This window comes from Esox lucius, chromosome 9, assembly GCF_011004845.1.
Source record: "Esox lucius isolate fEsoLuc1 chromosome 9, fEsoLuc1.pri, whole genome shotgun sequence".
NCBI classification, from domain to species: Eukaryota; Metazoa; Chordata; class Actinopteri; order Esociformes; family Esocidae; genus Esox; species Esox lucius.
This window is the reverse complement of record NC_047577.1, coordinates 23,068,167-23,084,017: the sequence shown is the minus strand read 5'-3', so window position 1 is coordinate 23,084,017 and position 15,851 is coordinate 23,068,167. Positions and strand designations below refer to the sequence as shown.

Genomic DNA, 15,851 nt, shown 5'->3' with positions numbered 1-15,851 from the left:
ATAACAGGTATGTAGACAATTTGGAACACGCGTACATTATGCGCGGGAGATCAAGTTTGCATATTACATAAAATTTGTGTAATATAAAAAAAAAAAACTAATTTATTAGACATCAAGTTAGGATTTGAAGTAATATTTAACAATTGTTTTGACTAATCACAATATCTATCTTTTTTTTCTGCAACCCCTAAAAATATTCTTCACAATTTCTTTCTCTGATTTTTCTTTGGCCCATGAAACAAGGGTGATTGTGTTGGCACATCAAAAAGACTGCACGGTAGCATTAAAATAATATACTAAACACAGCAATTTTGCATTTTGAGTAGTAGCTACCTTTTTACTAGTTTCATGGCCAACTTGCAACAAGAGTGGTAGAAACACTTTTATTCCCTTGTTTAAAGAAGGCAATCATAATTTTCTTTACATACTCATTGGCCAAACAGAAATTAATCATAAGATAAAAGTACTAACACAAACAAAAGAACAATCACTTCTTGTGTTTCTTGAATGCTTGAAAAGTACCTCTTTGGTGTGGATAGGTACCTTAAATCATGGTACTGTAGTCAACTAGTGGCACGCACACACGCTTGCTCGCCTCTGATTAAGAGTCTCTACACAAAACCTAAAACAACATTAACAACAAGAGTCCCTTTTTCGATCCGAATGTGGTGGACAGAACGGTGTCCTTTGTTATGGGTAAGTCAAATGGGTTTGCGACACCCTAATGGCTCAAGTTCTCTCTGGTCTGTCTCTGGTCAATATGGGTAACTTTAGTCAATTGTTCAACCCTATCACATTCCAATATGTCACAACACTATTCAGTTGGAGTCTGTTCAAACTGGTCAACAGTCTTTATCGTCCCATCATCCTGCGTGCAGTAGACCTGTGTGGTCCTGGTTCATGTTTATGTAAGGGTAGTCCACCAAGCTCATGGGCAAGCAGTGTTGCAACCGATCCACTTAAAAAAAATGTTTTTTTAAATGAAATAAACATTGGACAATGACAAAGATACATACAAACAAACACAACAATCAACAAAGAAATGAAACCAACAGTAAGACACCCGGAAGGGTTTTTTGTAGGCAATCTCCAATGGTCTGCACTTGAATGAAAAAAAGACAATCATCTCTCGTTTGAAGGGCACATGATTATTTTGCCATCTAGGTAAGAATTTACGCTGGCACTCTTTTTTTTTTAGCGCGTCTTAAAGTTGACATAACAATTTATTACATTTTTGTTCAAGTCTGAAGTCTTTAGTGTTAGTTAATTTCAGCCAAAACCCCAACGCCCAACTTCTCTACTCCCTCCCCAATTCACACACAAAGTCAATTTAAGAGGGGTTGGCATTCTCCAGCAGAGGGAGGCCATCCCGATGGACAAGAGAAGGATGTGACACAGACTCCCTTTTGTATGTTTTGGGGGGGAGCTTTGGGATGGCTTGGGAGGCACTGCTGGTGCTCTGGCGGGGGGGCACAGGGGGTCCGGCTGAACCTCCCAGGGGGAGAAGGGCCGAGTCACCAGAATAGTCCGGGCCACTGGGCCCAAGGAGCGGAGGAGAGGGCAAGTGCTTCCGCGAACCCAGCGAGGGAGAGGGGGTGGGGGGTGGCGGCGGCGTGAGTGGGCCGAATGGCGAGGAAGGAAAGAAGGTCTGGCTCAGCGTGGGTTCATTGCTGCGGGCACGGCCCTGTGGAGGCGGCTGCAGGTGTAATGGGCTACTGGAACTGGAGAAGACGTCCGGCGTTCTCACAGGCTCCCGCGGTGGAAGGGTGGGCGGACTGTCGGGTGGCTCTGACACTGAGGTGCGCTCGGCTGAGTGCGAGTAGCGTGGCGAGAAGGCCTTGGTGGTAGGCTGCCGCGGGGGGATAGCCGGAGGGCTGTCCAAGTGCTTGGACATCATCTGGATTGGAAGAGATACGCAGATTAAAAAGGAGAGCCAAGGAGAAGCACCAACGTCATGGAGAGTTCTATCTAGTTAGTTGAGCATGGTGTTTTCAACCCCAAGGTTGTGTGTTTGTGAATGTAAGTCATAAACCATGCCAAATATCTATCAATCAAATCCCCCTAATGGTACATTCAAGTCCCTGAAAAACAGAAAAAATGGAATGATAAGAAAAGGTAGTCACCTTTGAAGGGGAAGACTCTGCGGGCGCAGACTCAGGGCGTCTGCGAGGGGGCACGGGCGGGGGGACGGGGGCTTCTTCAGTGCTTCTGTGAAAACTCACCATGGAGGAAACCGACGACGACCCTGGGATAGGAGGAATTCAAGTTTCACAAATCAGTAACACTCATTCCTCAAATCTCAAAACAACTCAGGGATGAGCAACTCTGGTCCTCTGACAGTCACTATTTTGCCTAGCACTGGACTGATCCAAGGTCCAAATTAGACACTGACTACAAAGAAAGACAAATCAGCAGACTGTCAAGTGGTATACCCTAAAATAAGGAGACGCTTATGCCACCAAAGAAGGGAGTTGCTCATCCCAGCTCTAAGCTTTTCAAATGTTTCAGATTTTTACTGTCGCAACTTGGTGCCACTGTAAATTTAAGACCAGCGGGAAAATGATGGTAATCCAGAAACTTTTTGGAAAGAGATTACAGAATTTATGTTTAAGGAGGCAATCATGAGTGAACTACAGTTAGGTCTATTTGGATACTGATAAGTTTTGTTATTTTAGCTGTTTACCAAAATATATTCAATTTATAGTTGAATACTGAATTTGGGCTTAAAGTGCAAACTCTCAGCTTTAATTTAAGGGTATTCACATCCAAACTGGAGGGTTTAGGAATTACAGCTCTAATATGTAGCCCCCTCTTTATCAAGGGATCAAAAGTAATTGGACAATTGACTCAAAAGCTGTTTCATGGACAGGTGTGGGCTATTCCTTCATTATTTCTTCATCAGTTAAGCAAGTAAAAGGTCTGTGGTTGATTCCAGGTGTGACATTCGCATTTGGAAGCTGTTGCTGTGAACCCACAACAAGCAGTCAAAGGAGCAAATAGGTTAGGCTGCAAAAAAATAAAAAGTAATAATCAGAGAGATAGCAGGAACATTAGGAGTGGCCAAATCAACAGTTTGGTACATTCTGAGAAAAAAAGCACACTGGTTCTGAAACTCAAAAAGGTCTGGACGTCCATAGAAGGCAACAGTGGTGGATGATCATAGGATGCTTTCCATGGTACAGAAAAACCCCTTCACAACATCCAGCCAAGTGTAGAACACTCTCCAGGAGGTAGGCATACAGTGGATATAAAAAGTTTACACACCCCTGTTAAAATGCCAGGTTCTTGTAATGTAAAAGAATGAGACAAAGATAAATCATGTCAGAACTTTGTCCACCTTTAATGTGACCTATAACGTGAACAATCCAATTGAAAAACAAACTGAAATCTTTGAGGGGGAAAAATCTAAAACTGGTTAACCTGGTTGCATAAGTGTGCACACCCTCTTATAACTGGGGATGTGGCTGTGTTCAGAATTAACCAATCAGATTCAAACTCATGTTAAATCTCATTCTTTTACATCACAAAAACCTGGCATTTTAACAGAGGTGTGTAGACTTTATATTACCCACTGTATCATTATCCAAGTCTAACATAAAGAGAAGACTTCACAAGAGCAAATACAGAGGGTTCACCTCAAGAATAGAAAGGCCAGATAAGACTTAACGAAAAAATATCTAAAAAAGCCTGCTCAGTTCTGGAACATTCTCTGGAATTCTCTGGACAACCAAGATCAACCTCTACCAGAATGATCGGAAGAAAAAAATAAGGAGAAGGCTTGGAACAACTCATGGTCCGAAGCATACCGAAGTATTAAAAATGAAAATGTTATTTATGACTGTGTTTATTTGTCCAATTACATTTGAGCCCCTGATATAAGGAGACTATGAAAATCATTGCAATTCCTAAACGTTTCAGACAATATTTTTGTTCAACCCCTTGAATTAAAGCTGAAAGTCTGCCCTTCTATTGCATCTTGTTTTATTTCAAATCCATTGTGGTGGCATACAGAGCCAAAATAATAAAATTGTGTCAGTGTCCAAATACTTCCGGACCGAACTGTTTATCATGGTTGGGATAAATTCCAAATAAATTCCAGTCAACTCAGGAAGAACCCAGAAAAAATGTCCTTTAATGTGTTTCTACATGCATCAATTGAAAGTTTGACTCAGATTAAAACAAAAGTAAACCCAGAGCTGAACTACATCCCATTGAGTGATGGTTTACAAAGAGGCTTGGAGCAGAACCTCACAGTGACAATGTATTTGGGACAGGAGAATGGAATGGGGTTGAAGTTACCCTAGAAACTAATCCAAGGTCAGTTTAGCTGGGAGGTTGCCTGGTAATGATGTGGTAAAGAAGTACACTGATCCTAGATCAGTATCTGAGGGCAATATCGACTTGGAGCTACAAAACAGACAGGCAGAAACGGTCCATGGTGTGGATTGATAGTGAGACGGAAAGGCGCGCCGGTGAGTGAAGGTGGGAATGACGAGGGGGATGTTAGCTGCATGCGGTAGGTAGAGGCAAATGTACACAGGTGGGGGTTCAGAATGAGCGTAAAAGAGTGGAATGAGGTAAACAGTATAATTGGATGGGGTGGGGTTAAGTGCTACAGTAGATGACACTGACAACACAAAAGGTAATACTAACGTGGGCCGTGTGGTAAGGAGACCGGGGCAAAAATGCTGTCGCAGTCTGGGGAGGGCAGAGAAGAGAGGAGAGAAAGACAAAAGGCCCTGAGAAAACAGATTGAAGCGGACAGACCGGTATTGTTTCGGTCACACCTACTCCTACGTGTAAAGCCAGTATATTCACATGAAGACCAATCAACAAAGTCTGTTTTGTTCAAGTAGTTTTGCTTGGACCTTGTGTTGAATTGACAACTATGCAAATGTCATGTATAATTTAGGTTATCCACCCCCAGAATGTAAATAACATGAAACTACCATCAATGTGGCTAAACACTATGTACTTGTGGGCAACATAACTTTACCAAGACCTAACTTGTGGTCTGTCTGTAAAATCTCAAAATCATGTAGGCAAGTATCATAGCTACAGTGGGGAGAACAAGTATTTGATACACTGCCGATTTTGCAGGTTTTCCAACTTACAAAGCATGTAGAAGTCTGTAACTTCAACTATGAGTGACGGAATCAAAAACAAAAACCCAGAAAATCAAATTGTATGATTTTTAAGTAATTCATTTGCATTTTATTGCATGACAAGTATTTGATACATCAGAAAAGCAGAACTTAATATTAGGTACAGAAACCTTTGTTTGCAATTACAGAGATCATACGTTTCCTGTAGTTCTTGACCAGGTTTGCACACACTGCAGCAGAGATTTTGGCCCACTCCTCCATATAGACCTTCTCCAGATCCTTCAGGTTTTGGGGCTGTCGCTGGGCAATACGGACTTTCAGCTCCCTCCAAAGATTTTCTATTGGGTTCAGGTCTGGAGACTGGCTAGGCCATTCCAGGACCTTGAGATGCTTCTTACGGAGTCACTCCTTAGTTGCCCTGGCTGTGTGTTTCGGGTCGTTGTCATGCTGGAAGACCAAGCCACGATCCATCTTCAATGCTCTTACTGAGTGAAGGAGGTTATTGGCCAAGATCTCACGATACATGGCCCCATCCAACCTCCCTTCAATACGGTGCAGTCGTCCTGTCTCCTTTGCAGAAAAGTAAAGAATGATGTTTCCATCTCCATGCCTTTTGGTTGGGATGGTGTTCTTTGGGTTGTACTTATCCTTCGTCTTCCTCCAAACACGGCAAGTGGAGTTTAGACCAAAAAGCTCTATTTTTGTCTCATCAGACCACATGACCTCCTCCCAGTCATTGGCAAACTTCAGACGGGCCTGGACATGCGCTGGCTTGAGCAGGAGGACCTTGCATGCGCTGCAGGATTGTTATCCTTGACGGCGTAGTGTGTTACTAATGGTTTTCTTTGAGACTGTGGTCCCAGCTCTCTTCAGGTCATTGACCAGGTCTTGCCGTGTAGTTCTGGGCTGATCCCTCACCTTCCTCATGATCATTGATGCCCCACGAGGTGAGATCTTGCATGGAGCCCCAGACCGAGGGAGATTGACCGTCATCTTGAACTTCTTCCATTTTCTAATAATTGTGCCACCAGTTGTTGCCTTCTCACCAAGCTGCTTGCCTATTGTCCTGTAGCACATCCCAGCCTTGTGCAGGTCTACAATTTTATCCCTGATGTTCTTACACAGCTCTTTGGTCTTGGCCATTGTGGAAGAGGTTGGAGTCTGTTTAATTGAGTGTGTGCACAGGTGTCTTTTATACAGGTAACAAGTTCAAACAGGTGCAGTTAATACATGTAATGAGTGGAAAACAGGAGGGCTTCTTGAAGAAAAACGAACAGGTATGTGAGAGCAGGAATTCATACTGATTGGTAGGTGATCAAATACTTATGTCATGCAATAAAATGCAAAATCATTATTAAAAAAAATTCTGGATTTTTGTTTTAGATTCTGTCTCTCACAGTTTAAGTGTTTCTATGATAAAAATGACAGACTCTACATGCTTTGTAAATAGGAAAACCTGCAAAGCGGCAGTGTATCAAATACTTGTTCTCCCCACTGTATATAGTTCTGGTGCTGGAGATAGGAGATAACACAATGACATGTTACAATGCTTAAAAAAAAATATACAAAAATGCATTCCAGATCACCCAATCAGCAAATAGAATTGTATGGAAATACTTATCTAGAAAATATGCAAAACATTGTGACAACATAAATATTTAGTTTACATTTCTTCAAAGTACACAGTTTGCCATCAGATTAATAAACTTTGTTCCATCAACTACCATGAAGCTGCTTCAGTGTTGCACTGTCGACTATATTCTGACAACGTGTCTACTTTTAAGGTCTTTTTTTTCAGGTTGACTAATTCCTGATATGGATATTTCAGTTCAGCCTGGTAACCCTGCCCTGCTTTCAGACTTGCGTTGCCTTTTGTATTATTGTGGAAAAATAATACTTATATTTTCTAGCTATCTAGCCACTCAGGCAAACATTTTCCTAGCATTGCAGTGGGCTTTGTAGTCAACATGATTCTCAACAGATTTCTGAAAAAATAAAAATCCATGTTTGATAACATTACTATGGCGTCAAAATGCACACCAAAAAAATAATTCTAATAATTACATTATTTAACAATGATTATCATAGGAATATGTGGTTTTGGTTGGACTTACACCTTCACAACAAGAGACTACAACGTATTCTTAAATCTTAGATCTACTGGCTAGATATTAATTTGGGATGGGGCTCTCCGCAGTTTAATGCAAGCAGGGGCAATGTACCTGTTCAAAAACACACACCCAAGTGTGGACACATGCAAGAGTTCTGAAAATGGGGACGTTACTGATATAATGTGAATTACAGGTTAATGCAGAATGGGTTAGTAAGTTTGGAGTTCGTGTCTGTACATAGATAAGGCTAGTTTGCCAAGTTATGTTTTCCCTGAAAAATCCACAAAGATAACACTCAACTGCACTTCAACTCCTCAGAGATATTGCACTGTTCCTTCTTTCCATGGAGTAAACGCTGATCTAACTATATGCCTAGGCTTTTGTGTAAAAAGTATCATTTTATGGTAGTGACCTTACTTACTAAAGTATCTGTCATCTTTGATTCCCGCCCAGCAAACATTTCATGATATTATTCATTATATACCAGTCATACACAAACTTCACTAAGTGAGCTCACCTCAAAACAACGATGGAGTCACTCTGACTACAGCCTAGTAAAAATGGTTGTTGTACTAGACTCATAATGTGTTTATGAGCCAGCTATTTCATAATGAAAAGGAGGTAATTGTCTACAAAAACATACTTAAACTACAGCATAAATCACTGCTCAAAAAAACTTAAGGGAACATTTAAATCACACATCGGGCCTCAATGAAGGAAATATATTAAAGATCAAAATCTTAACTGTACATTGTGGAATTTGTTTAGAACAAAATGACGTAACAACGGAAACCGAAATCACCAATCGATTGAGAGCTGGATTCAAACACAAAAATCTAAATAAACAATTGAAATCACAGGCTGTTCCAACTTGCGTGAATTTCATCACGACAACTCAATGTAATTCAGTAGTGTGTATGGCCCCCACGTGCCTGTATGCACTCCCAATGTCTGGGCATGCTCCTGATGAGAAGGCAGATGGTGTCCTGGGGGCTCTCCTCCCAGACCTGGATCAGGACAACAGTGAGCTCCTTGACAGTCTGTGACGCTACTTGGCAATATCGGATGCCCCAAAACGTAACGTCCCAGATGTTCTCAATTGGATAAAGGTCTGAGGAATGTGAAGGCCAGTCAATGGCATCAATGCCTTCGTCAGCCAGGAACTGCCTACACACTCTGGCCACATGAGGCCAGGCATTGTCCTGCGCAAGAAGGAACCCAGGTCCCACTGCACCAGCCTAAGGTCTGACGATTTCATCCTGGTATCTAACAGCAGTCAGGGTACCGTTGGCTAAGCGCATCGAGGTCTGGGCGACCCTCCAAGGATATGCCTCCCGAGACCATCACTGGCCCACCGCCAAACCGTTCATGCTGGATGATGTCACAGGCAGCATAACGTTCACCATGGCTTCCTGAAACTATTTCATGTCTGTCACGTGCTCAGTGTGAAACTGCTCTCATCGGTGAAGAGAACGGAGCACCAATGGCAAACCTGACAATTCTGGTGTTCTCTGACGAATCAGTCGGGGTGGATAAGGAGAGAGCAATTGTCTGTGGTCACCACCTGTAAAACCATTCCCTTTTTGGGGGTTGTCTTGCTGTTGCCTCTTCCAGTGCACCTGTTGTCACTTGCACCAAAACAGGTGATTTTGATTCACAATCACTTATGATTCCTAACTGGACAGATTGATATCCCTGAAGTTTAACTGACTTGGTGTTATACTGTGATGATTACATGTTCCCTAAATTCGGACTGGTGTCGTTCTTATTACAATAAATGAGTATAAAATAAAGCAAGAACTGCCTTATCGAAAGTCAAGTTTGACGTATTCTTTCACTAGACATTGTGTCAGTATGGACCGAACTCTCTGGGAACTAGAGTACCACTGATCTGACATCAACTGCTCAATAAGGTTGACGCGAAGAATTGGAAACGTTGCGTTCACTTATCCTTCAGTATTCATCAAGGAACTGAAATTCTAAATCTTGAAATAGAGTCTAACAAACTCCCCCACATTTTTTCAATAGCACCCACCTGCCCCAACCCCAGCACAACTGCTCCAAGGACAACTTACTGGAATGGAAGGGGCTTGAGGGACCCTGGGGCGAGTCGAATACGCTCCCGACGTCTGTTGAGCTGGAGGTGGCAGAGGCCGGGGGCGGCGTAAGGGGCGTGCGGGGCGAGTTGGGTGCTGAGGCAACGCTCTCTGTTTCACTGTCGGGGATCCGGCTGTAGCTGATCTTCCGTGGCTCATTCTGCAGTGGCGTTGGGTGGCGCATGGTACCCGGGCGGACCGAGGAGGGGCGCACACCTGGCGACTTAAGCGGGCAGGTGTATTTCTTTGCCTGAAAGAACAAGAGAGAAAGGGGGGAAAAGATGTGAGTCAGAGATGCCTTACAACAATTCATATCAGGGTTACTCAACAACTGGTGTCTGGCTCTCAAGTCCTGCTGGGTTGCATTCAATTCTGCTTAAGAAAATGTTTTCGTTGACAAGCATTTCAACAGAATGACACCAAATTCTTGTAATAGGGACTGACAAGAATTGCAATGATTTGTTTGGTGGAAATAATACACCCTCCGCTTTTCTCTACTTCTTAATACATAGTAGACAGGTATGTGCCTCTCTAAATCATGTCCAATCAATTGAATTTGCAGCCGGTGGACTCCAATTATGTTTGAGACATCAAGGATGATCAAAGGACACATGATGCTTATGAGCTCAATTAGGAGTGTTACGGCAAAGGGTCTGAGTATTTATGACCATGAGATATACGTTTTCTATTTTTTTTTAAAGGCATACATTTTTTTAAACTGGTTTTTCGCTTTGTTGTTATGGGGTATTGTGTGTAAATAAATAAATATAAACTACAAATTAAGTTGATAAAATAACCAAATGTGGAGAAAGTGAAGGGGTCTGAATACTTTCTGAAGGAGGTGTTTGTCTTCACGCTTTTTTAATTGAAAGTGTAGAAAGAATCCAACTCCACGCCACAGTGTATATGAGGGCTATCCAATTCCAGTCCTGGAGAGCCGAAACATTTCTGGCTTTATCCTCTACTAATAATATGGGACTGATTCAGACCTGAGATGCCAGGTGAAGGCAATCAACAAGCAAGTAGAACAAAAAGTGTTTCTGCCCTCCAGGACCAGATTTTAATAGCCCTGACGTATACGCATGTCGGAGGCAGCGTATTAAAACGCAGGACCAACCCGAGGCCCCTGCTTTTCTTTTCTACTTTCTGGTTAATTGATCAGTTCATGTCAGTGATTGGGGAAATATCTGGTTAGTGTGTTACCTATAATAAAACACAGGATTAAATTCTTCCCGCTAAATGTCTACCTTAAAAGCGGGGGCGTGGCTTCCATAAAGGCGGCTGGGGCGCCGCCCCACCTGGCAGCAATGAGATAAAAAATGTAATTCCACAAATAGAACTAACTACAAAATTAGATGTACAGTCCCCTCCAAAACGAATGGTGCCCATGATATGGATCAGACACTTACATTTCAGTCATTTAGTAGATGCTGTTATCCAAAGTGACTTAGTGCATGCAGTTTAAGATAGACTAAAAGGCTATATTAGATAGACACTGGTAAAGAGCTATATTGTAATTTTCTAACATATTACATATTTCATAATTTTAAGTTTAAATGGATGCTCCAAAACTCTAAATGTCAACATGATTGGTACCATTGTTTTTAGAACTAAGTGCATCCTCCTGTTACAAGGATTACAGCACGGAGCCTTTTCCTATAGTTTTTCTTTGTAAATGAGAGATGATAAGATATTGGTTAAATCGAAGAACATTCCTCAATACAGATACTTTAAAGATCCTTGAAACATTTTTGGTCTGCTCTTATGGACTGCCCTCTTCAATTATAACCACAGTTTTTTAATGGGATCCCACTGTGTAGACTGAGATGGCCATTTCAAAATGTTGATTTTGAGCTCAATTAACTATTTTGTTGTGGATCTGATGTGTGCTTGGGTTGACGTCTTGCATATGTTCCACTTTCAACAAGTTCAGAAGAGTCAAGTGTCTTAACGCTCCATAATTGTTCAAAATAGTTAGTTGGCCGATAATTGTGGACGGAAGACAAAGATACGAAACTGGGTCGTATTTTTTAGATACATCGGCTGGTGGGGCCCCTGGAGAGGTTTGGGAACCACTGCTCTACACCATAATACTGGCATGAAGCAGATTACATTTAATCAGTGATTTACTTGAATTCAGAGCAACTTAAAGTGCCTAGGAACAATTCCCAGCAGAGGTAAATTGGCCACAAACCACAAAACCCTCATGCCCCACTGCTTAAATAACCATCTACATGTACTAAAATAAACCAATTCACACAACTATTGTGTAGCTTGTGTAAACATTTTTCAAAAGACCAACAAACATGTGTCACCTGAACATTCAACTAATAATGATGATATAGTTTTACAGCAGAACCAACACACTCATCTAAGGTATTTATTCTGCCAAACAGAACTTCATAGTTGAAGGCCATTTAGTTAAACAGATTTTATTCTGGACAGAGGTAGGTGCCTAAGTGTTTTGTGAAATAGAAGAAAACAGGAAGAGACCTACCAGAATTTGTACAGAATAATAAACATTTTGTTTGGCGGAATGATTACACCGTTAGTGAGCACCTTCAGAGGCACTTTAAAGGTCTGAAGCAACAATGAGTCACTGATTTACAGTGGATTTCCCATCCGTATTGTGCATTTCTTCTAAACGTAAAAGTCACATTCAGGGAAGCCTAATTTCTAAGATGAGGCAGCGCAGTGAATAATAAAACACTTACAAATCGAGGCAACGACCGGGCATTGCGAGGCTCAATCTCCAGCGACTTGTTGAACAGGTAGTCAGCAAACTCCTTCTCTGCCTTGTCCTCCATTGGGTTCAGGTTCTCAAAGAACTTCTATAACAGAAAGGTAGAAGGCTGTATCAGTAAGACAAAAATAAATCACTGTTGATGTCCAAATGACCATAAACATGAGGCCATGATTACATACCAGGAAGTGAATCCTAACTTTCAACTGTCACTCAGTTAAGCACTCAATTGAAATGCAAATTTTTCCAAGAGACTAAGTCATACATAATGATGAAAGAGCCCACGAATACTTGTCAAAACACTAATGATAAATACATTGCTCAAAAAATTAAGTAAACATGTAATCTTCACATTATAACACCAAGTCAATTAAACTTCAGGGATATCAATCTGTCCAGTAAGGAAGCTTAAGCGATTGTCAATCAATATCCCCTCGTTTAGTGCAAATGAAAGTGACAACAGGTGCACTGGAGAGGCAAAAGCAAGACAACACCCAAAAAGGGAAAGTTTTGCAGGTGGTGGCCACAGACAATTGCTCTCTCCTTATCATTCCTGACTGATTCTTCTCAAGTTTTGCATTTTGCTAGTGTCCTTGTCACTACTTGTAGCATGAGGCGGTACAAGCCCATTCAGGCTGCACAGGTAGTCAAGCTCCTCCAGGATGGCACAGTAATGCGTGCCGTCGCAAGGTTTGCTGTGCCTCCCAGTAGTCGCAAGAGCATGATGGAGATACCTGGAGATAGGACGTTACACAAGGAGAGCTGGACAGGGTCGTAGAAGGGCATCAACCCAGCAGCAGGACCAGTATCTGCTCCTTTGTGAGAGGAGGAACAGGAGGAGCCCTACAAAATGACTTCCAGCTGGCTACTGGCATGCAAATTTCGGACTAAACTGTCAGAAACAGACTCCATGTGGGTGGCATGAGGGCCTGATGTCCATGCAGCTTGATTGGCATTCGCCAGAGAACACCAGAATTGGCAGGTATGCCATTGGTGCCCTGTTCGCTTCACAGATGAGAGCAGGTACACACTGAGCACATGTGACAGATGTGAAAGTCTGGGGACACCGTGGTGAACATTATGCTGCCTGCAACATCATCCAGCAGGACCCCCAAAAACATTTTGGGGGTACAGTAACTGAAAAAGGTTGGGAGACACTGTTTTGGATGATGTGGGCTAAAAAACCCATGCATTTATACATCTTGCTCGAACTTCAAACTTCTACCCCACAGTCAGCACACAGCTTCGGGGGTTTGTCTGAGCAAGACCGGCAAACAAAAGGGTTGCACTGCACACAGTTCTCATTGGTCTTGTTCTGTGTGCACTCGGCGACTTGACACTTCTTGCCAGGGGTGAGCTGCCGAGGCTTGGGAAAAGGAAAAGTGGGACATGGAGCCTCTTTGGCATCTTGCTTCTTGGCGTTCATGTAGTTTTCACAAATATCACATGCAAGATCCATTATGAAATGTCTTCTTCTGAATGTCTTGTTGAGACACTGCTTGTACAGCACGTGCGCGTTGATAGCAGCCAGGTCTAAAAGGTTTTAGAACACTGCAACAGTCCAGTGAAAAGAGCCTCCTTTTACATCGTTGGTATTTATTTTTGTGAATAATTATTTAGCCTAATACGTTTGTAGAATCTTACCCTTCAGTAAAATAAACAGAGAAAATTCAAAGAGAGATGATAGGATGTGTGCCATATGGTTTTTCTCTCCTAATAAAAACCGTAATGGTGAAATACGTTTGTTGAATTGATAATTGGTGATCGTTGGTATTTTTTTTTGTGAATAATTATTTAGCACAGTAAAAGCCCAATAGTAAAATCCTAGAAATAAGTAGTTGATGAGTTCCATGTACCCCTTTTATATCATGTTTTTTATTGATATATACATAGCTACCGTCTAAAATTCTAAATATATAATGAATTTTTAGCCCATAATGCTTTAGCCTTAGGTTGGTCCATAGTGAAAAGACTGATATTGAAACATTCTCCAAAAGGGTTAACTATGCACGCTGACCAAATGCAGTCTTCTATGGAACAAGCACCAGCATAATTTTTTGCTCCTCACCCTGATATCGCTCTCAACACGTAAACAGTAGGGCTGGTTCTGGTACTGCTGGATCTCGCCAGTGATCTCGGCCACTTTCCGTCGCTTGCTGAAGTTGATCAGCTCTTTGCCGTGCCTCTTCAGGAAGTCTGGGTTGCCCTCCTCTGTCTTCAGGATATTTGTCAAGTAAATCCCTGAGGAGGAGGAACGTGAGAAAGGACAATAAAAAGCAGAGCAGTGATAGTGATGTCCGTGGAAGGGTCATTCCTTTGAACGCCTTCACTCGGTCAACGCTGACTGTGCCTCTTGGGTAGAATTCCCGCGATCGCCTAGACTTCATAATAAATGTATAGAACATTTTCTGGAAATGTCTGAAAAAGGGATGCTAACTTTCTGTTCACTGTTATAAGAATGGTAGAGTAAAACTATTTTAGAACGAACCAAAGAAGGGCACACAGGGGGGATTAATAGAGCGTAGTTTTGCCAAGTACTTCTTGTAGTGGTCCTCGCTCAATTCATGGGCCTCCTCCAGGATCTTCCGTTGTCGGCTTGGAATTTGCTAGAAAAGGGAAGAAAGTGATCTTCAAATAAGATATCATACATTTATATTTAGCCTCATGTAACCACATTTTGTCTTTTGCCCCCTTCCAACACACACAACTCTCCCCTAAAAAGGAGCAGCAGCAACGGTAACAGTCTTGCAGTTGCCTGAAACACTTGCAGGTTCACAAAGCAGTACTTTTTACAAGGTGATTTTACTTCACAATTCTCAATGACATTGTTGAAGCATTAGAAGGAAAAACATTTTTACCACTAAAACCCCAAAATATACCAGTTTTGCAAGACTACTTTTACTCTTCAAATCACCTGAAAGGCTTACGATCGATTAATAAAAAATAAAAGAGTAGAAGAAAGAACCCCTGCAGCCTTGCTCACTTCAAAGGTGTGGTCTAGCCGGTAAACTGGTGAAGAGTTCATGGCACTGACCACCTCCAGCACACCATTGAAGTTGTTGAGCTCCTGGAACACCTGCAGGATCTCAATGATGCGGGCCACCACCGCCGCCCGCTCCTCCAGGTTCTCGGTCTCCACAATACACCTGGGGGGTGGGGGGGGGGGTTGGTTAATGTGAAGTCTGACAAATTAGGAATGGTCTGCTTTGGAGAGCCCCACTGAGTTGGATGAATCAGATTTTACGGTGTAATTTTAAAGCTACTTTAAAATTGGATGACTTGGTGCATGTATGGCAATAGGGGGCCATTAGACGACATTTTACTTAAAGAAGTGTTTAATGTGTAATTGATGTGTGTCAACGTATATAGTGTAATATATAGTCAGATTATTAACTTCCACAGCTGTTGGTTGAGGAGTGACAAAATGTATGCATTAATACTAGTGAACAAATATTTGCAAATGTTATTTTCTACCTTCAAGCAATAACTTTGCCGATAGTCATATAATTTGGATGTACTTACTACTATTGATTGGTTGTACCACCTCATTATCTTAATATGAATGCAGTAACTTCAAGTTGCTCCGGATAAGAGTAAACACACTAAATAGCTATTATGGTGGTGGTTTAAAATTACAGTTTGGTTTCAGTCAACTTGGGAAAAAAAGGTTTAAAAAAGGCAAACGAAATAATTTTCATATAACCAACTCAGTTGGCCCTGAAAACTAATCAGGAAAACGAATCAGGAAGTCCCTAAAGATATTTATCTCTGAAATGCCTGGCGTGATATCAAAATG

The 15,851-nt window shown here is 41.8% G+C and overlaps 1 protein-coding gene across 4 annotated transcripts in view; it reads right to left on the bottom strand.

The window, feature by feature from the left end:
* Positions 1–368: 368 nt before the first annotated feature.
* LOC105026828 (son of sevenless homolog 1) overlaps positions 369–15,851 on the bottom strand; it is a 100,815-nt gene continuing 85,332 nt past the window's right edge. The window contains exons 16-24 of one of the 4 annotated variants that reach the window (XM_029122203.2): positions 15,039–15,201; positions 14,544–14,661; positions 14,124–14,296; positions 12,027–12,143; positions 10,560–10,610; positions 9,292–9,562; positions 4,654–4,698; positions 2,124–2,245; positions 369–1,897 (exon numbers count right to left, since the gene is read on the bottom strand). In XM_029122203.2, coding sequence (XP_028978036.1) covers positions 1,331–1,897; positions 2,124–2,245; positions 4,654–4,698; positions 9,292–9,562; positions 10,560–10,610; positions 12,027–12,143; positions 14,124–14,296; positions 14,544–14,661; positions 15,039–15,201 — 1,627 coding nt within the window. In that variant the 3' untranslated portion in view covers positions 369–1,330. The remainder of the gene's footprint in view (positions 1,898–2,123; positions 2,246–4,653; positions 4,699–9,291; positions 9,563–10,559; positions 10,611–12,026; positions 12,144–14,123; positions 14,297–14,543; positions 14,662–15,038; positions 15,202–15,851) is intronic. The other 3 variants (XM_029122204.2, XM_013132984.4, XM_029122205.2) reach the window with 3 other exon arrangements.